The sequence below is a fragment of the Tiliqua scincoides genome, chromosome 1, assembly GCF_035046505.1.
Source record: "Tiliqua scincoides isolate rTilSci1 chromosome 1, rTilSci1.hap2, whole genome shotgun sequence".
NCBI lineage: Eukaryota > Metazoa > Chordata > Lepidosauria > Squamata > Scincidae > Tiliqua > Tiliqua scincoides.
Genome location: NC_089821.1, coordinates 64874476 through 64894293, shown reverse-complemented (window position 1 = coordinate 64894293; position 19818 = coordinate 64874476). Strand labels below are relative to the sequence as shown.

At 44.1% G+C, this 19818-nt stretch overlaps 2 protein-coding genes across 5 annotated transcripts; both read left to right on the top strand.

Moving 5' to 3' along the window:
* The first annotated feature begins 297 nt into the window (after positions 1-297).
* TMEM138 (transmembrane protein 138) lies at positions 298-11137 on the top strand. 3 transcript variants are annotated; one of them, XM_066638489.1, is made up of 5 exons: positions 329-417; positions 1759-2224; positions 4631-4802; positions 10051-10126; positions 10407-11137. In XM_066638489.1, the coding sequence occupies exons 2-5, from the start codon at positions 2097-2099 to the stop codon at positions 10517-10519; spliced, it is 489 nt and encodes a 162-aa protein (XP_066494586.1). In that variant the 5' UTR covers positions 329-417; positions 1759-2096; the 3' UTR covers positions 10520-11137. The 3 variants fall into 3 exon arrangements, with proteins under 3 accessions (XP_066494603.1, XP_066494586.1, XP_066494594.1); XM_066638497.1 differs by having other exon boundaries at positions 353-417; positions 1960-2224; XM_066638506.1 differs by lacking the exon at positions 1759-2224 and having other exon boundaries at positions 298-417.
* Positions 11138-12676: 1539 nt separating this feature from the next.
* On the top strand, positions 12677-19437 carry TMEM216 (transmembrane protein 216). 2 transcript variants are annotated; one of them, XM_066638971.1, is made up of 5 exons: positions 12677-12768; positions 14984-15085; positions 16409-16501; positions 17454-17655; positions 18810-19437. In XM_066638971.1, the coding sequence occupies exons 1-5, from the start codon at positions 12756-12758 to the stop codon at positions 18823-18825; spliced, it is 426 nt and encodes a 141-aa protein (XP_066495068.1). In that variant the 5' UTR covers positions 12677-12755; the 3' UTR covers positions 18826-19437. The 2 variants fall into 2 exon arrangements, with proteins under 2 accessions (XP_066495068.1, XP_066495077.1); XM_066638980.1 differs by lacking the exon at positions 12677-12768 and adding an exon at positions 13447-13511.
* The last annotated feature ends 381 nt before the right edge of the window (positions 19438-19818 follow it).

The following is a 19818-nucleotide window of genomic DNA, read 5'->3' as shown; positions in this document are numbered from 1 at the left end:
GGTTGTTTCCCAAAGACTTCAGCGTCTGTGCTGCCCCTGGAGATTATTCAGCCTTCCTCTGTCTCGACAAGTTCTGTGCATGGCTCCACCCTTTCCAGGGAGTAAGTCCCATTGACTAGAATGGGCCTTCCTTCTGAGTAGTCACAGGACTGGGCTCTGAGCAAGCTGAGAGGCAGCTCGGAGACGCCAGAAGCTCCTAAGCTCTCTGATTGGGAGGGGAGGGGGAGGAAGCCGGTGGAGGGGGGAGTAATTCCTCCCAGCATAGAGAGGAGAGGCTAGAGAGGAACGGCTCTTCCAGCTAGCGGGAGAAGGCGGGGTGGGGTCAGTGCTACGTGTGGTCCTGTCCGCACGTGCCGAAGCTTCTTGGGAGACCGCCTCCTACGCTGTCTCCATGGCGACGGAGGATGGTGGCGAGTGGTGAGTGTTGGGGCGAGTGGGCCAGCAGCGGGGGGGGGGGGCTGTCCGTGTGTTGGCTGCCGCTTGTCGCCGCTCAGTGGCTGCGCTCCCCCCCAGTGGCTTCTCGCATCACCTGTCCCCAGAGCTAATTCCTATGGGCTTCAGTGGCGCTTGCTGCCCGCCCTGCGAAGCCCATAGGAGGGTCGAAGGAAGAGGCAGGCGGGGAGGAGATCCTTGGAGGGCAGTTGGCCGTGGGGTCTCCGGTCTTAGGCACGGGGCCAAACCCCCGAGCAGTGGCGTAGCTGGAGGGGGCAAGGCGCTAAGTTTTGCAGGGAGCCTCAGCGCAGCGCGCAAGGGGCCCCCCTCCCCTTCGGAGCCGTTCCAGGCGGGGGAGCAAAACGGAGGTGGACGCGCCAAAGGGGAGCGGGGCACAGAATGGCTCCGAAGGGAGAGGCCCCTTGCGCTTTGCGCTGAGGCTCCCTGCAAAGTGCCTTGGCCCTCTCCAGCTATGCCATTGCTCGGGGGTTTGGCCCTGTGCCTGACCAAGACTGGAGATCTTGCCCCCCCTCCAGCTACACCACTGCCCCTGCTAACTGTGGGATGCAGCCCGTGCCGCCTGACTTGGAATTTAAAACTCTTTCCCGGGTGTCACTGATGATTCCACCTGCACCCTGGCTATTCTCCTTGCTAGTTTGCTTTTCCCAGTGCAGAAGTAGCAGGGAAAAAATAATGGGCAGTGGTTTACCTGCATCAGCGATAATATGTGAACTGAAAAGTGCAACAGTAATGCCAGATCGTAACCACTGTTATCAGTCTAGTCTCCTCTCCGTAAGGGACCAAGGGGCTCTCATTCATTGCTTGAATTTATTATAGCCGCTTGGCTGGCTGCCCCTGCGCATTAATCCTGGGCTCTGTGTGACATCCCCCAGATTTGTAATACACCTGGCTGTGTATAACTAGCTGTAATTTGCCTCTTTTTCACCATTGCAAATATTGTTCTCTTTCCCTTAAAACCCTAGGCTACATAATAGCATAAACTGCCTGAACATACTTGTTCTTGCTTGGTGTGATATGTAATGATCTTGTGTTGTCAGCTATGTCCTCAAAGCTCTCAGAATGTGCGCGTGGTGTAATATGTAATGATCTTGTGTTGTCAATGACCTCCTCAGAGCTCTCAGAATGTGTGACCTTGTTTCATAAACTTACATCCTCTCACTCTAGAATGTGGCCTATTGCAACCCTGAGGTCAGCTGCAGAATATGTAATCACATTGTGTGTGTGTGTGAGTGAGTGAGAGAGCGAGCATGTATGTAAAAGAGTCTATACCAGTATGAGAGAGATAACTTCTTTCCTCTGTTTCAGATGAGTCTGGATTTATTGTAAGAGGCTACTTGTTGGATTTTATCTCTGTTTCGTAACTCAAATCTTGAATGCAATCTGGGTGCATACCTGCCCTACAAAGCAATCATAGTTCCTGCCCAGCTCAATGTCTGCAGCCTTGAGAAGGCACTCCTCTGAGGACTCTTTCCAATTATCTTCCTGCCCCCAAATATGCTTCTGCAGGTTTGAGATCTCAACCTTAAGGAACAAGAAGTGATTGCTTCGGAGGGAAACAGTTGTGCCCCTCTGTGATACGAGTATGAGCTGGAGCTATTGTCGGGGATGCAGCTGTTGAGGTCCCACAATTCCAGGGAAGGAAGATGCTCCAGACCAGCAATTACAGCTTGGTGCTCTCCTTGCAGTTTTTATTATTGTTCTATGACCTCTTTGTCAACTCCTTCTCTGAGCTGCTGCGCATGGCTCCTGTCATCCAGCTTGTGCTCTTCATGTAAGTATGACAAGACAGTTTGTGCTTCTTATAATTGGTCTGTTTATTCTTTGAATTTATGTACAACTTTCTCTAAAAAGGTGCTCAGAAATGGTAAGAGCTGAGTTTCTTTTTCTTAGAGTTGGGAGGCAGTTATCTGTTTTTCTTCAGGTCATTGAACAGATTGATGGACTGCTGTTCTGAATAAGTGGCATGGAATTAGAGGCCTTTGCTACAAAATCCTAAATATGTTTTTTAAATTATTTTTTTTAAATAACAAACATACATAACACACAGTACAATACATACAGTATTAGAGGGTGCAATATATCATACATCACTATAACTAATAAATCATTACATATTTCCTAATCCAGTTCCTCTTCTATGTTAGCCTCTAAATATCATTTATCGTATCATATATATATATATATATATATAATACATTCATCTAAATACCCTATCTTATACTCTACAACTTTATTTTCAACCAAGCATAAAATAATTTTCATTACTCAATCTATATCGGTTTCACTGTTGATCTCTAGATATCTGTCCATTTCCCCCACATTCATTATTTTCTCTATTCATATTTCATTGGGATCTTCTTGTCTTTCCAATATCTAGCATGATAAAATCCTCACAAGAATTAATATCATAATCCAGTATCTAACATATTAAATTCTAACAACTTTTAATATCCTAATAATTACAAATATCATTTCTCTGTCTATAACATATATCCTCATATATCCTTAATACATCCTCATGACTAAATACATAAGCATATACGTATACATCCAAAACAATATCACCTAAAATTAATTCTAATTCATTAAAATTATCCTCTAAAATTCTAACATCTATTAATATCAAGCTAACTAAAGTTTTTATACATATTACATATCACCTATAAAACTTATATAAATTGTAATTGACATCTAATAAACTTTAATTTCTAACATACAAAATTAACACATTACTGTCTTTCTTTTTATCTATTCCCTTGTCTCCAACCTAAATATCCACAGGTCTGCCAAATCTTTTCTCTAGACTTTAACTTTCCATCTTTTTTTTCTAATAAACTTCACATGAATTCCTCTTAACAGATCACAGTTTAATGTACTCGCCCTTCTTGCTAAATCAACATCTTGATGAGTCATCTCCTTCACTTGATCATTCCAATCTATATCAGTTGGTTGAAGTATTTCTTCTTTCTTCACTTGATCAATCCAATCTGCATCTAGTCAAAGTATTTCTTCTCCTTTGTGGTCTGGTGACTTTTGAGTCTTTATCTTCCAAGCTATATCCAATAACATTGTCTCTTCCAATTGTTTGTTTTGTCCTGTCTCCAGTGTTTTGGATTTCTCTAACATTTCTTTGCTCTTTTGTTGATCCTCTCCTGTTTGTTGCATATTAGACTCATTTGTCTGTTAAATTAAGATTTCGAGGCTAATTTGGATTTGTAAATATCGATTTGCTTGTTGCTTTCCGATTTCCAATACTTTTTCCATTATCCTTTGTTTTTTCTCATGTGATTCGGATATAACATCTTTAAGTTGCACACTAAGATAATTTAGTTGTGTAGTTAATGCATCCAAACTAGCTTGAACCCGCAGATATTGATTTGTTTGTTGCTGTCCCATCACCACTAATTTCTCTATATTGTCTTGTATTGTCTGCGTCCATTCTTTCCCTTTCGGTTCCTCTTGTGTTAGTTTTCCCAAGCTGGAAGAGCTCCTAACTTTCGCTCCTTTTCCTGTCATCCTTTTTCTGCCTTCTTATATCTTCTTTCTTCTTACTTCGCTTGTCAAGTCCTGTTCTTGTCCTTGTAGTATCTTTTTTAGTCCACTAGATGTCCCTGATGTTCTTATTTCTGTTTATATCTCATTTCTGTTATTTATATTTGTTTCTATGTCAACCGCATTCTTTTCCAAGCGATAATCAAAGGAATGTAAACAGTCAACAAGTTTAGAGGAAGTGGAGTGTGATCACTCCACTTTCACTTCTAAAGTATCGGGGAGCCCTCATGCAGGGCTCCCTGCACCCTCTGGAGGCTGCAGGAGGCTCTGGTAAGCGCTCCCAAGCCCCTGCAGCCCCCTAGCCTCCTTCCTGCCTCCTGGCTGCCCCCACCCCTTAAGGGGGCAGAGGCCAGGGCCCACAGGCTAGGGTGTCATAATGCCCCAGTTTGAAAAGCCCTGGTCTAGAGGCAGGTGGGTCAGAGTGATTTGTTTTCATGACGTTATTCTAGCAATGGCTTCGGGGGATTTCTTTTCGATTGGCAATAATGTCCCAATGGGTGGATGGGCAGAGGGGTCTGTTGCAGCTGTGTACTTGCTGCTCTCTGAGTGACAGGTGATCACTATCCACAGGACGTTTAAGATATCCATTGGTCTCTGACTCATTAAAATGTCTTTGTTTCTACAGCATTCAGGATATTGCCATCCTCTTCAATGTCATCATCATCTTCCTCATGTTCTTCAATACCTTCGTCTTCCAGGCTGGCCTGGTTAATCTTCTGTTTCACAAATTTAAAGGGACCATCATCTTGTCAGCAGCATACCTTGGTCTGAGCATATCTTTCCATATCTGGGTCATGGTAAGAGCAATTAGGATTCAGGTTGTATTTGGCTCTTAAGCAGAGCTGTTTCAGTTTGGTATCAGGGAAAGTCAAATTCTGAACAGTGCGATGATTGAACAAATATGAGTTATGCAAGTTTAATTTGCTTGCTGTTTTTCAAAAATGCTGTGGTTTTGGGGTGCGTGCGTGCGTGTGTGTGTACACTAAACAAAAAGGCATAGTAGCAAGAACTGAGCAAGAATGGATGTGGATGACAGAACCTAACTGGGCAAAGAAGGGACAGAAATATGGATTCTGGAATCTTGCAGTCTCTTGCAAATGTTGGCTGTCTTACCTGGAGGAGATTTCAGTGACTGCTCACCCTGTTGGCACAGCTGTATCAATGCTGGAAAGTTGGATAGGATTAGGTCTTGATTACTGTTTAAGAGGCTACTAGTTCCTTACTAGTTTAATAGGCTGTATGTGCAGAATGTATAGACCAGGAGCATGGACTGCTTGGTGGGTTGGTCAGTTTCCAGAAATATATAATGATCTTGACTATCCTTCTCCCTGCATGTCAGCAGGAACCACCATGCTATAGGATATATTATCCTTTTCCCTCTTGTGCCACTCCAGATCAAAAGTTCTGTCTCCAACTATACAATGACATTTCTGCTCTTTTATGGGAAACCTTACTTTCATCAGTGGGTGGTGATATCTACGGAGTTGAATTAGATGACCCAAGTAGTTCCTTCCAGAATAAGAACTCATGACTGAAACAGATAAACTTGAAAGTGTCCTCACTTTACAATGCAATATATCAAAACCAAGAAACATTTCTGGATGGCTTGGTAGTACTTAATTCCTTCCCACCCCTATACCTTCATCTTCAGTCATTTCAAATTTTATCAGTAAGACTTAAATTTCCTACTTTACTAAGGAGGCCTTTGCCATTGTCGAATCTTTCCTGACAGAAGTTTATCCTCTTTAGAAGAAAGTTTGTAGCCTCTTCAGAAAGCTATCTCTCTTTGCTGTCCTTTATCACCCAGAGACATTTGTTTTTACATTTGTCATATGCTGGGCTTCCTATATATGTACCATCAAGATTTGTTAACACCTGATGAACCTGTATTTGAATGTACAGTAGTTTCACAGTTGCCTTGGCTATTTAATTTCAGCAATCTCTGCTTACTTTAATTGATTTCCTTCAGTTATCTTCCTCTGAAAACCATACAAAATAATTGGCCCTGCAGTGACTGTACACATTTCTTTCTTTTTTTTAATGGTCTCGCCAGTATTAAGTTCATGGCTTCACATAATAGTATACACAAAGCACTCTTAATGTTACTTAACTGCATTACTTAACGGCCAGTAATCTGCCTCTTGTGGTCTTCATAACCAATGGAGCCTTGTTCGTACATGTGATTAGTGTGTTTTATCCCAGTAGGCTGGAGTGGTTTTATCCTTTGTTCACCTTGCTTTGCTGGCACTTGCTTTGTGCTGATTTGGAAGGTATACAGGCAACTGTTGCTACTTCGGTTTTCCCCCCAATTGCCTGCTTCCAGTTTCCTTTTGTTGCCTCACGGACCAACTAATTTGAGCATGCTGTGCAATACTGTAGTAGTTTCAGCTTAAGTCATGAACACAATGGGCACAGTCATAACCAACTTTCCAGCACTGGCCTAGCCACGATGCAGCCCCAAGTTAAGGTAACAAACATGCCCTTACCTTGAGGAGGCCCCCTTGACTGCCTCCCCACTGCAGGATGCAGTGCACACCACGTTGGCACAGCTACGTCTGTGCTGGAAAGTTGATTAGGATTGCGCCCAATGTCAGTTTTATATTGGTTGACATGCTCTCAAAGGCTGTTTTGGCTCTTATCACTCACTCGTGAACTTTGTCTGAAGTTGTGCTCCCGAAGGTCCATGCTGAAATATACAAACATCCCATATTGAATCAATATGGATACAATAGACATGACTGTGTAATAGGATACGGTTTGCTGGTGTAGTCCAGTTGAAATGTTACATGTTCCTCTGTAGCACTATAATGTTGCAATAACATGGCCACTCATTAAAAAATAATGGATAATTGGCTGTTTCCATGCTTCTAGCCAACACCATCTTTAGCATTCCATTCTTGGGATTACTTGAATACTGGCCCAATAATAGTAAACTGTGATCAACTGAGCTTCTCAGAGCATTGACATTCTCCTGGATGAGCAGTGGATCATTATCCATGCTATATTTTGCTGTTACCTCTTGAATTTTTCTTGTTTTCTGAGTAGTCTTGCATAGACATCTGTCCATGTCACAAAGAGCCCACATTTCTTGATTTCCAAAGTCTGTTGAATAATTCATTTTGATATTTTGGACATACGTGTGAAGCTGAGCAGCGGCCATCATAACTTGGGCTAATGATTTGTAGGGGTATAAGGTACAAGGAGGTGTGCATGAGTTATTCTTCCTGACTGCTGCCATCTTAAAATAGCTATTAAAAGTTGGCATTTCTTTCCCCAGTATTGTTAGGTCGAGACACTTGTAAAACATACTCTCTGGGATATATTTTAAAAATGACAAGTGATTATGTGGTTTATTGTGTACTTGGTTCTGATTTCTTATTCTTTAGGCTTGTATTACTAGGTCTTTGTGCCTGTTGCTATCCAAAAGACCTTACTGAAGATTTCATATAATTGATACATTTCTGTAGTTGTAAACAAGAACCCAGTTGGCACAAATGTCATGGTTGTCAGTGTACCACATGACTTTGTGTCTGGTACCAGAGAGAGTGCAGTATTAATGTGAGAGTTGAATATTTATTGCTAAAGAACCATCAATGACAACATCCATAAGTACAGCTACCCTGAAGCTGCAATCCTATTCATACTTTCCTGGGAATAAGCCCCATTGAACACAATAGGAGTTGCATCTAATAGGCATGCATAGGATTGTGCTATCGGTTTGTTGGAACACAGCATTTAAATTTTGAATTGTATCTGCCTAAATTCATTGCTACAGAGGCAACCACCTGTTCACATAAAGTTTAGGTTTTATTAATAGGAGCGCCCAAACTTTTCTTATTTCTTCTTTTAAGAAGGGACCTGCTGTGACTTTCACTATCTTGGTTTCATTTAAGAAAACTGCCATCTATCATGTTGTTGGGGAATTATTAGGGATAAAAATCCAAGAATTTGGGTATTTTCTTATTTTAAGTTGTTGAATCTGGCTTTTGGTGACGTTAGATGAGATAGTCTAGGTTAGAGCAATGCTGGGTTCCAGCTGTTTTCCAGAACCAGCGTGGTCAGACAGGAGGATTTAAGAGGATTTTCTGGGATCTGTTGTTAGGAGCTAGAATAGGTTTGGGTGTTCTGTATAAATCCACTGATCCGATTAACCTTTTGGTGCTCCCTAGTGTTCACACTCATCCCATGTGGTGTCTGGATGCTTAACCCTCAGGATAGCTTTGAGAAAGAAGCCTGTTTTGTCTGGAAACATGCGTTCTCGGAGCTGGGGGATGAGCAAGGGGATGAGCAACACATCTCCTTTGCAATGTGGCTTATGAGCTTGTGCATTAAGATGTCTTAAGACACCTTAAGGAAAGGATCTTATAAAATGTTTGTCTAATTATAACATTGAGCAATTTGTGATTTTTCACTTTATCTTCATTTATAATTACTAAAGCAAAGGAGATCCAGTTCACTACACATAAGTTGTGAAACTTGCAAAAAGGCAATGGGAGCCGTTTTAGCAGTTTCTTGAGAAAGTGGCATACCAGTCAGAGGAAGTGTTCCTCTAAAAACTAATTGCAGGGGAGAAACGGTGGAAAAGGTGTGTGTTTGTGGGCTACCCAGAGGCATCTCCCATTAGGGCTACAATCCTGTACATTGTATAGTGCAGCTGGTTCTTTGTAAGCTGGTTTCCGCTGCTTCTCAGAGCCATAGTTCAGTTTGGGAACTACTGATTAGGCAGATGAACTGGAACACTGGCTCAGTTGTATATTGGTTTCCTCTTTTGTTCTTAAAAATCAGGTATTTAAACTGAAAAAATTGCTTAAGAGAAAAGGAGGGTACTTTGGGTACTGAATTGGTTTCTAGCCAGTTGGTGCTATGCACAGCAATTTCTGCTGTAAACAAGAAGAATGTTTTTCCCCTGCATTCATTCTCCGGGAAAAAAATTGTATGCCTAACCAAAATGCAGAGAGAGTTTCTAGAGGGTTCACTGCTTAAATTTGTGTGCCTGGATTCATCTTAGTTCATAATTCTTGGGCTGGATAGAATATGTCCTTGAGCATCAGCAGGGGATTCTACTCTCACTTAAGCCTGAACAGGCACTCTGGAGAATGTATTAGGAGTGATTATTGAAAGGGGTACTAATTGTAGCTCTAGGGTCATTTTCCCCCCTGCACATTTGTGAGCCCTGAGAACACCAAGGGCTTACTAAATGCCCAGCTGGGGTGGGCTTTGGGAATTGATATAGAAAAAAAGTGCATTAAATCCAGATGCGTCACTGGTGCTGAAAACTTCCAAGAGTAGCCAATAGGCCTTATTATCAAAATCTGTGTAGATTAAAATGCATGCCTGCTCTGAAAGCGTTTTGCTTCTTTCCATATTCTCTATAGAAACAGCAGAATAAAAGAAGCCTTTGGCCACAATGCTGTGTGGGCATATCTTGATTTTCATTCTCTTGATTTGAGTCACTTTGCTCTTTAAGCTGCTTTAAATTATAACTAGTTTAAAAATTCATCCTCAACCTTTTGTTCAGTGTCATCCAACCTTCCATGTTGTTTGTAAACATTCTTATGTTTGCTTTTCTTTTATTTCTGTTTGTTTAGGTTTCACATGCATTTCTTTGTGTTATATAGTTATTTACATTTTTCTCTGGCCAAAATAAATTTGCAAGCTAAATAAGGCTATGCTTTGACATTCATCCATTTTTTACTTTCATCTATGCTCTGGTACCTAACCACATGAAAGTGAAAAGCATGCCTGTATACAATTCCACTGAAATTGAGAATTGAGTGTGTCAAATTATTAAATGTTTATTTTCTTGTTTTCTAGAATAGTTAATTATTCTGGGACTGTAGAAATTGTTGAACTTTCAAGAGAAGGGCTTACAAATAGAACTGCTTCCTAACTTTAGAAATATTTGGAATAGCAAAGTAGAAACCTTGCTTCTGGAGGAGCTCTTAATAGCACAAAAGGGCATTAAACCATCCCAGAAGGGGAATTGTTTCAGAAGGAATTTTATCATGTCTTTACTAATTTATACATTTATACTATTTCCTACAGAACCTCCGCTGGAAAAATTCCAACTACTTTGTATGGACGGATGGGCTGCAGACCCTCTTTGTATTTCAGAGGCTGGGTAAGAGTTAAGCTGTATCACTTCCATGACTCCTGGACAGAACTTTAAAAAATGAGGATAGGTCAGTCTGCATTGCCCCAATAGAGAGTAGATGGGATGGGGGAAGGGTAGTTGGGATTAGGAAAATGCTGTGTTAGTAGACTGCATCAACAACTTCCCAGAAGCTGAAACCCATCCTTGCTTTTGGAGCAATAGTGATATTTCTTTGAGCATGGTAAAGGCAGTAAGGTAACACAGATGGGGACCTTACTGACTCTTACTTATTTCCTGTTGATTGCAGCTGCTGTGCTCTATTACTATTTCTATAAGAGGACAGCTGTGCACCTGGGAGACCCCCGTTTCTACCAGGATTCTCTCTGGCTACGGAAGGAGTTTGCTCAAGTTCGTGGTTGACAGCTGTTTCTAGGCTATCTGAAGCAGAGGTTGGCCTCCTGTGCCCCCCCACGCACATTCTCACACACACATTCTGTCTTCAGTTGTCTGGTATTTGTGTACAACCCACAACTTCATTCCATTCCTAAGCTTTGGATGCTATGGACTACTCCTCACTAAAGCTACTGTTCTGTGGATTCTCTGCTGCTACATGCTCTTCAAAGCATTCCACATTCCTCCTTTCTTATTGGCAAATGGCATTTTCTGGCTTAGACTGCAGCCTTACTGATGAACAATCCAAAGTGCCAAATGGGTTTGGCTGAGAACTCTGAGTAGCAATGCTGCAGTTTGCGCTTCGGGAATTTTCTCTCATCTCAAGCCCCTATTCCCCCCCCCCATCATTTCCTGCCTTCATTGGTACCAGTGATAACTGCTATCATGAATGTGACTATTTATGCAGGGATTATGGTCTAGCCTATGCAAATGAACTCTCAGTGACTTGAAAGATTCCCCTTTTGTACTGATGGTTTTTTTTTTAAAAAAACCAATTCAAAAATCTGCTCTTTTCCAGAAATCATAATGTGCTGGGTTTTGCATTACTATTCCAGTTGGATAATAAAGGGTGTTTTTACCAGTTCATTGCCCTGTGTGTGTGATTTCCTTGTTGATCCTACATTAAAGTAACTACATAATTTAGGGTGCAATCTTAACCAACTTTCCAGCACAGAAGTAAGGGCAATGCAGCTGTGAGGTAGGGGAAACAAATATTCCCTTACCTTGAGGAGGCCTCTGCAATTGCCACCCAACTACAGGATGCAGCACACACCCCATGGGCACAGCTATGCCAGTGCTGGAAAGTTGGTTAGGATTTGGGCCTTAGTAACATTCTGTTATAGCTTGAATCAGGGAAAGAAAATGGTTCTTTTATTTTGCTGACCTTGAGGGTGGTGCAGGTTAAGATAGCAAAGTTCACAGCAATTGAGGTGTTTTCAAAGAATATACATATGGAGGGGTTAGAGCAGTGCTTCCCAAACTTTTTAGCACTGGGACCCACTTTTGAAAATGACAATCTATCATGACCCACAAAAAAAATCTAGAAAGAAATAATATTTAATAATAATCAGGTTCTGTGCTTTGGAGAATGGTAGAGCCCTTACAACTGGGTGTGTGTGTGTGTAATGGAAACAGAACTCCTAAAAAATGGAGTTGAAGGACTGTTTCCCCAAATGTTTAGTCGTTCCAGGTACCCAGAAGGCTAAACTGGAGAGCAAGATGTGTACTTAGGGACTTGCAGCCTGCACAAAAGGTTGAAACTAGGTTCACAGATGATCTACGGCATGCCAATTACTAGAGAAAAATTGAAAAGGTGTCAGGGTGGTGTAGTGGTTTGGAAGGTGGACAAATCCCCCCTCAGCCATGAAGTTTCCTGGGTGACCTTGGGCCATTCACTTTCTCCCAGCCTCGCCTACCTCACAGGGTTGTTGTGAGGACAAAAAGAGGGAAGAAAGCATGTACACTGCCCAGAGCTCTTTGGAGGAAGGGCAGTATAAAAATGTGGAAAATAAAAATAAATTTTCATGTGGGGGTAGGAAGATTACCTCATACCAGCAAACTAGTTTCTTCTGCAACCCAGCCAAGAGGGCTTGCGAGGCTCTTGTTTGATGTTTCAAAAACTAGTGGCTTGGGACCCACTTGGAAGGGTTCCTCGACCCACAGTTTGGGAAACCCTGGAGGGGGAGGGGTCAGATGCTTGAATGAGACGCATGGTTAAAATGGGTGGTGAGGGGCGTTTGCTGGGGAGGTGCTGAGGCTGTGGCTGGCGCCTGAGGGAGCCCCGCTGCTGGGGGTTGCCCGCCCTCCACGGTGGGCCTGGAGCGGTGGCGCAGCTGGAGGGGGGCGGAGCACTCAGAGCGGCGTGCAAGCGGCCCCTCCCTTCAGAGCCATTCCCGGCGGGGGGAGCAAAACGCAGCCGTAGGGCTCCGAAGGGAGGGGCCGCTTGCACGCCACGCTGAGGCTCCACGCCGGACTGGCTACTCCGCTCCCTCCAGCTACGCCACCGCTCCCACCCACACCCTGAGGTGCCAAGCAGGCGGCCACCCAGCAGCGTCGCGGGGAACCGGAAGTGGCTGGCCGGGGCGCGTGCGCGATGGCGTGGCCCTTTATTGCTCCCGAGCGAGCGGCCTTCCTCGCTTCCGTCTCGCGAGCCGCTAATGCCGGAAGCGAGCGCTCTGCGTAGCGGTTTCCATGGAGACGGAAGATGGCGCCCCGAAGTAAGTCGAGGGGAGTTCCGAGCGCTGCAAGGCCCCCCCCTCGCACTCCGGCGGCTCTGGCCCGCGCGGGGTCACGTGACCGCAGCGGGGTTGGAAGCGGCCGGCCTGCCTGCCTGCCGGAGAGGCCGCTCCTCCAGACTGGGGTGGTTGCCGCGTGGACGCGCCCTTTGCGCCACGCGCGCAGCCCAAGCTCGGGAGGGGGGGAGGCGAGCTCCGAGCGTGGTCGGTGAAGCAGGTCTCCTGTCTCAGGCTGCCATCCTGTAGGCACTTTCCTGGGAGTAAGACTTACTTCTGAGTAGGCGTGCATGGGTTCTTGCTGTTAGCCCCCACTGAAGGGCAGGGATGTGCAGTGGGTGAGGGGGCAGGTGAGGCAGAGCCCCCCCACCAGAGTCCTTCAAAAAGCAGCACCACTGTGTGAGGCACCCAAGTACCCATCACCCACCCACAAAGTGTTAGGTTGTGGGTGCTTGGGTGCCTCTGGCAGCGGCAATGCTTTTCGAAGGACTCCCGTGGGGAGGCCCTGCCTCACCTGCCTCCCCACGTCCCTGCTGAAGGACATGGACCACTTCACGAGGACTAGCGCCCTTTCCCCACTTTTGCCCTCTTCCTGAAGCCACAGTCAGAATGGCAGGAGGTGGGATTTTGATTTCCTCTCAGCTGGTTGTTAGTGGTGGGATGGAGGGTCTTGAAACTGCGCTGCTATGGATGGTGGTCTTGAAACCTGAAGGCTGTCGCTGTTCTAGGTTAGTGTAGTAGAATCTGAGTGTGTGAACTTGTACATGTGGAGTCCAGTGAAAAAGGGTGGGGAGGGACACCCCAAATTCTGTGTGCTTCCCCGAATATAAGGAAGGCAAACCGGAGGAAAAATAATGGGTTTGCAACGCTGGTGCTTTATGCATGGGAGTGAAGGACACCATTTGCACTAGTGGGTAAGCACGTGAAGAGTGTGTATTCTTAGCCCTGCCCCGCCACATCAACCTCATGGCTGGAGAAAGTCAGAGAAGAAGTTTCATGCAACTGTTGTGGTCTCTGAGACTCTTGGCTTTTATGACTACCGGTCATGCCTCGTTATCCACTGAGGGTTCCGTTCCAGAATGCTTAGTGGATTTTTAAAAAAATGGATACCAAATCAGTCAACAATTAACTTCAAAGACCCACTTCCATGTTTCTTGTTCCTCTGTTGTTGCCTCAGAATGCATTGGTATAGACCAGCGATTTTCAGCCTTTTTCATCTCAGGGCACTCTGACAAGGTGCTAAAATTGTCAAGGCATACCATCAGCTTTTTGATAATTGACAAGACACACCATACCACTGGTGGGGGGCTAACATCCCACAATGGCCCTAAGAATAAATGACCCTCCCCCAAATTCCCATGGTACACCTGCAGACCATTCATGGCACACCAGTGTGTCACTGCTCACAGGTTGAAAATCACTGGTATGACACTATATCGCATTCAGCCACTAGATGGGGTGAATAATGGAATCAAATGGAATGAAATTATAATTATTTAACAGTGTGAAGGTAGGAAATTGGATTTTGATGCTTTTTCTTTGCTACAAGGCATATAAAGGTGGACCTCAGTATCAGTGGTGAGTCAAATCAGTGGATACCAAGGACCCAGCTGTATAAGGGGCCTTCCTGTTTTACAAGTCTTTTTCATTACAGCTTAGAACTGAATAGAATCTGGTTTTAAGCCACGGGGGTTCTCAGTGTATGATATTGTGACTCCCTATTCATTAGCACAGCCATTTTCAACCACTGTGCCGTGGCACACTGGTGTGCCGTGAATGGTCTGCAGGTGTGCCGCGGGAGCTTGGGGGAGAATCATTTATTAGTAGAGCCATCGGAGGATGTGAACCCCCAACCAACAGTATGGTGTGCCTTGTCAGTTGTCAAAAAATTGATGGTGTGCCTTGACAGTACCTTGTCAGTGTGCCGTGAGATGAAAAAGGTTGAAAATCACTGCATTGGCACCTCTCTGAGAGATGAATTATGCTTGAATTATAGAAGAAGGAGCAGGAGCCCAGCCCTGTTACCTTTTGTGGTGACCCCCAAGCTTTTTAGCTTCTAGCCACTGTTTTTAGAAAGTTACAGGGAGCATGATTTGGCTGGAGTCAGGGATGTGTGTATTTTATTAACCCCATCATTTAACACTGAAGATGAGGGTGAACCAAAGAAAGCACATATTCACAATCTGGTTGCATTCCCCAGATCGCCATCTCTCCTCAACGCCTCTGGAGATTCTGCTGTTCCTCAATGGCTGGTATTACGCCACATATTTCTTGCTGGAGATCTTCATATTTATCTATAAAGGTGAGTTTTTCTTAGCTACAGTTCTGGGCTGGTGGTAGAAAGAAAAAGAGGTGGGGTGGTAGTATTACTGGGGTTTGGGGCTGCAGACATGCTTTCTTTTTTTAGGTCTTCACCTTGTGACTCAACTGAAGCAAGTGAAAAGTAGAACAGGGTGAATGATGTATTTTCAGTCTCACTGCACCCTTAGCTGCTGACTGTTATGAATATGTACATATTAGGCCTAGGTTGGCAGTAGAAGCCTGAACCAAACTAAGTCAGTAACGGAGAAGTTGCTAGCAGTTCCTAGCTGCAAGAATGTGAGTAAATAAACAAAAAGATTGTTGTCTCTCCTTTGCTGGCCAGACTGGACAGATAACAAGAATTACAACCCATTGGAATGTTTAACACCTTAGTAGACAGAGAGGTGCCTGATCAAGCGGAATGGAATGCAGCTATGGATCTCCAGTTGGGAGGGGTAAGAACCAGGCCAACTTTAAGAAGGTTCTGTCCTCAAAAGTTTCTGATTGGACAGTCTAAATAAGTATCAAGTCACCTCAGCACTATTAGCATAAAAAGTATGATAATGAGTTCCCCAAGGGGTGTGCGTGTTCCTTCTTGGACAGGGTGCACTTCTTGGGTGCAACATCCTGCACGCTTGGAGCTCCATTGTCCACCATGGGCACCTGGCCTCATAGGTATCCTGGAGCTAAAAGACCTACAAGAGTAACTGACCCAGGTGAGAGATAAGGGATTAATAGAGATAACCAGCTAGCTTTATTATTTTATTGCTGATATGTTTCCTAGAGGTTTATGCCTCTAGCATTTGCTGCCTTACTGTAACCTTATGTACCTAATAAACTAAAATATATTTTACTAAGTTGTTTCATTGTCTGTTGGGGACAAAGGTTCAGAATCCTGCTTAGCCATTCAGCAAGCTACCAAGTGCTCATTGAGGTCTAGTAACTTGAGGACTGAAGCTCTAATTGGAGAAAGAGCTCAGTGCCTGCAAGGGATAGAATTAAGACTAGAGGGTCTCAGTGTCCCTGGACTGAGGCACTGGCACATACAGGGTGGTGGCAGTACTAGTGAACAGAGGGGCCTTGAGGGCTTTAGGATTCAAGAACCAAGAACTTTGAGCACCCCAAACCCCCCCTAAGTTTACAACACTGACTACTAAAGGCCTTTGCAGAATCATCTTTCTCCCATTATTTATAGTAAGTCTTCGATGTGTTAAGCTGTTCGTCAGTGTCAGGCACTCCCCTTTTTCAAAGAATGTAGTTGGTGGGAATATTCATGTGGTTTTACTTTTCAGTTGTCCTATGTAGCCATTTGTGTATCCCCTAGGACTGCTGTTGCCATATCCTTCTGCCAATCTGGTTTTGGACCTGGTTATGCTTTTTCTTTACCTTGGGATTGAAGTCACCAGGATATTTTTTGGTGAGTATTTAAAACAAGAATATGATAATTCATATGAATGAATCACCACATTCATTCATCACTTTGGTGTGAGTATCTTTGATGGCACTTGAACTGTAAGCGACATTCACTTTTTATGTAGATCAGGGGTGCCCAAACCCCAGCCCGGGGGCCAGTTGCAGCCCTTAGGGAGCTCCCAGTCTCCAGTGAGCCTCTGACCCTCCAGAGACTTGCTGGAGCCTGTGCTGGCACAAGGCAAATGCTCTCAGTGTGAGGGCAACTGTTCTACCTCCTGCATGAGCTGTGCGATGAAGGCTCCCTCCACTGCTTGCTGTTTCACATCTGTGATGCAGCAGCAGCAATGATGGAAAGGCCGGCCTTGCTTTCTGCAAGGCCTTTTATAGGCCTTGAACTATTGCAAGACCTTCATTCATTCATATAAATTCCATCTCTAATATATTCATTTAAATTTATTCAAAATTGAAATGTAAATTAATTTTTTCCCTGGCCACTGACAGTCTCAGAGAGATGATGTGGCCCTCCTGCTAAAAGGTTTGGACACCCCTGATGTAGATCATCAAACAATAATCAGATACATTCTGCATCTCCCATAGCAATGTATTGGTGGGTATTGGAGCATGTAAGTATGATTGCCACTTATAGCTCTACCATTCCATCAGCCTTTCTATTCCTATTCAACTGGAACAGGTGTCTCCAGATGAAATATAACTGAAGGGGAGTGTATGCACAAATGGGGGGCAGCTTTGTATTGTATACCCTGCCTGATTCCCTTGTGTCCCATTTTAGACAGGGTTGGAACCAGGACAACTCTAGGTGAAGTGGGTTAGGAAAGTGAAATCTGTTTTGTTTGTAAGAAGCAGAACACTTTATGATCCTGTTGTCAGACCACCACCCCAAGTTTGTGGCCTTTATACAGAAGGCCCCCCCTTGCTTATTGCTGTGTGTATTGCAGGCTCAAAAGGGAATCTCTGTCAACGGAAAGTGCCACTTTCAATCAGCCTGGCACTAACGTTTCCAGCAGCGGTGATGGCAGCCTACTATCTGTTACTGCAGACCTATGCCCTGCGGCTGGAGGCCATCCTCAATGCCATCCTACTTCTCTTCTATGGGGTTGAGCTGTTGCTGGGTATTCTCACCCTGGCCGCCTTCTCCAGGTATTTTCCTTGCATGTCTTTTTGGAATTCTGGGAAGAGATTTTATTTCTGTGCATTGGATATTTTTAATGACACTGGCAACAGCCATCTTTCTTCCATCATGGTTCTGAAAACTATGGGGAATAGTTGTACTTCCCACTCTCAAGCTCTGAGAGATGCAATGCATCTTCTTGAAAGAGCTGAGTTGAAAAATTGGGGGTGGTCAAAATAAGAGGAAATGACTAAGGAATAAGAGTGGGCTATTTGATTGGCAACAGAAAAAGGATGAGGGAAAATAGTTGTTAATGGGAAACAGTGTTGTATCTGAGAATTATTCCTAACTTCCTAACCACCATTTGGGGCTGCAGTTTCCTCTTGTTCACAAAATGGTATCTTCATGCCTGTCTGTCATCTGGTGACTTGTCATATTGTATATTTTTTTATGTTGTAAGCTGCCTTGGGTTCCCCATTGGGTGGTAGAAAGGTGGGATAAAAATTCATTAAATAATCTCATTTCCTCAGTCATAGGAAGCTGCCTTAGACTGGTAGCAGCTCTCTAGACAAGATTTTTCTCTATGCCCCATTTGGAAATGTAGGAATGAAGGCCAGGACCTACTGCATACATAGCATGTATAACATGCCCCCATCCCCACGTATCCATGGATCTGGTACTCACAGATTCAGTTATCCACAGCTTGAGGCTGCCCCCCTCCAAACCCTTACCATACTTTTGTTTTTACTACCACTGGTGTTGCTTGCTTCACTGAAGAATGTGAATGCAGGCAACTAACTGCACACTAGAGGGAGACTAACTGAACATTAGCAGGAACTGCCCTCCTTGCTGTTCAGTTAGTCTCCTAATTGTAGTGTCCAGCTGGTTACCTGCAGTCATGTTCTCCAGTGAAGCAAGACTGTTCCTTTGTTAAAGCAAGAAACACCCTGCTTCCAGTGGTACTAAACAAAAACAAAGGTATGGTAATGGGTTGGGGGGTGGAATGGAACCCCTGAAGCTATGAGAGGCACTTGTACCACTGAGGTACAGCTTTCTCCCTGTACAGAGGATCAGTAGAACAGAACTTCTGTCTATTCTTGTCTATCTTAGGAAAAGAAGCAGAATTATTTGGAGTTGCCAACCATTGCTAATATCCTTATCTTATGCTCTTTATTTGCTGCAGTTTGGACTCCTACTGAATTGAGAAGCTACCTGGACTATACTGCATGGAACTGTGCGCTCTCCAAAGAGAGAGGCTGCATGAACCTTCCATTTGTTTTAGCTGGGGGGCCAAGATGAATTTGAGGTCCAGTTCCTTGAGCTGGCTGGAAGGAAACTGAACCACATGTCTGTTTCAGATACATTCAGAAGGGAGCTAGCAGCATGGTTTTCATGAGACCACAGGCCCAAACACTTACCACACTCTCAGCGTCCCCTATGCATTCCTTCTGGAAGATGATTGAATCATATGACTTTTACAGCCTGGAATACTGACTCTTACAAGTCAAGAGACTAGGAAACTTCTCGTATCCTGTAGAGTTTGCCTGTAGCTGCTGTGTCCCTTGAATTTTTCAGTGTGGTACATTCTGAAATGGACTCAATGTCTTTAGCATGCATGCAGTGATTTTCACTGGGGCATTTCTACCCAGTTACTTGTTACCTCCTGTGCCCTACCCCTGAAAGGGGTGAGGGATAAAGAGAGTGGGCTTCATGCCCCTTTCCCCAAATCAGTGTTGTTATATTGTGTATTAGTGATTTGTGGCACTGAGTTTTCTACTGCACCCTTGGAATAAATATTTATTTTTCAACTACTTGTAGCCATGGGAAGCTTTTAACTACACATGTATCTATAGTAGTGCTTACCAGAAGGCTGAACTGCTGAGACTGCCTGCCCCATCTGGCCTCAGAAAAGAGATACCTGTTCTAGGCCAGAATTAGGCCTTTTCCAGTCATCTAACTGCATGAAGCATTTAGCAAAGAGTGTTTTTGTAATCAAGTTCAGAGGAAAGGGTTTGGGTTAAGATTAGCCCCACTTTCTCTCATATTCTAGATTCTGTTTGTTCTTTCTGTATTCCTACTCCCTGTGATTCAACAGCAGCTTTAGGTGAGAAACCACATAGTCTGTGGCTCCAGGGGCTACAAGAAGTTTGTGCAGCATCCTAAGGAAGAGGATAATTTCCAAGAGATCAGAC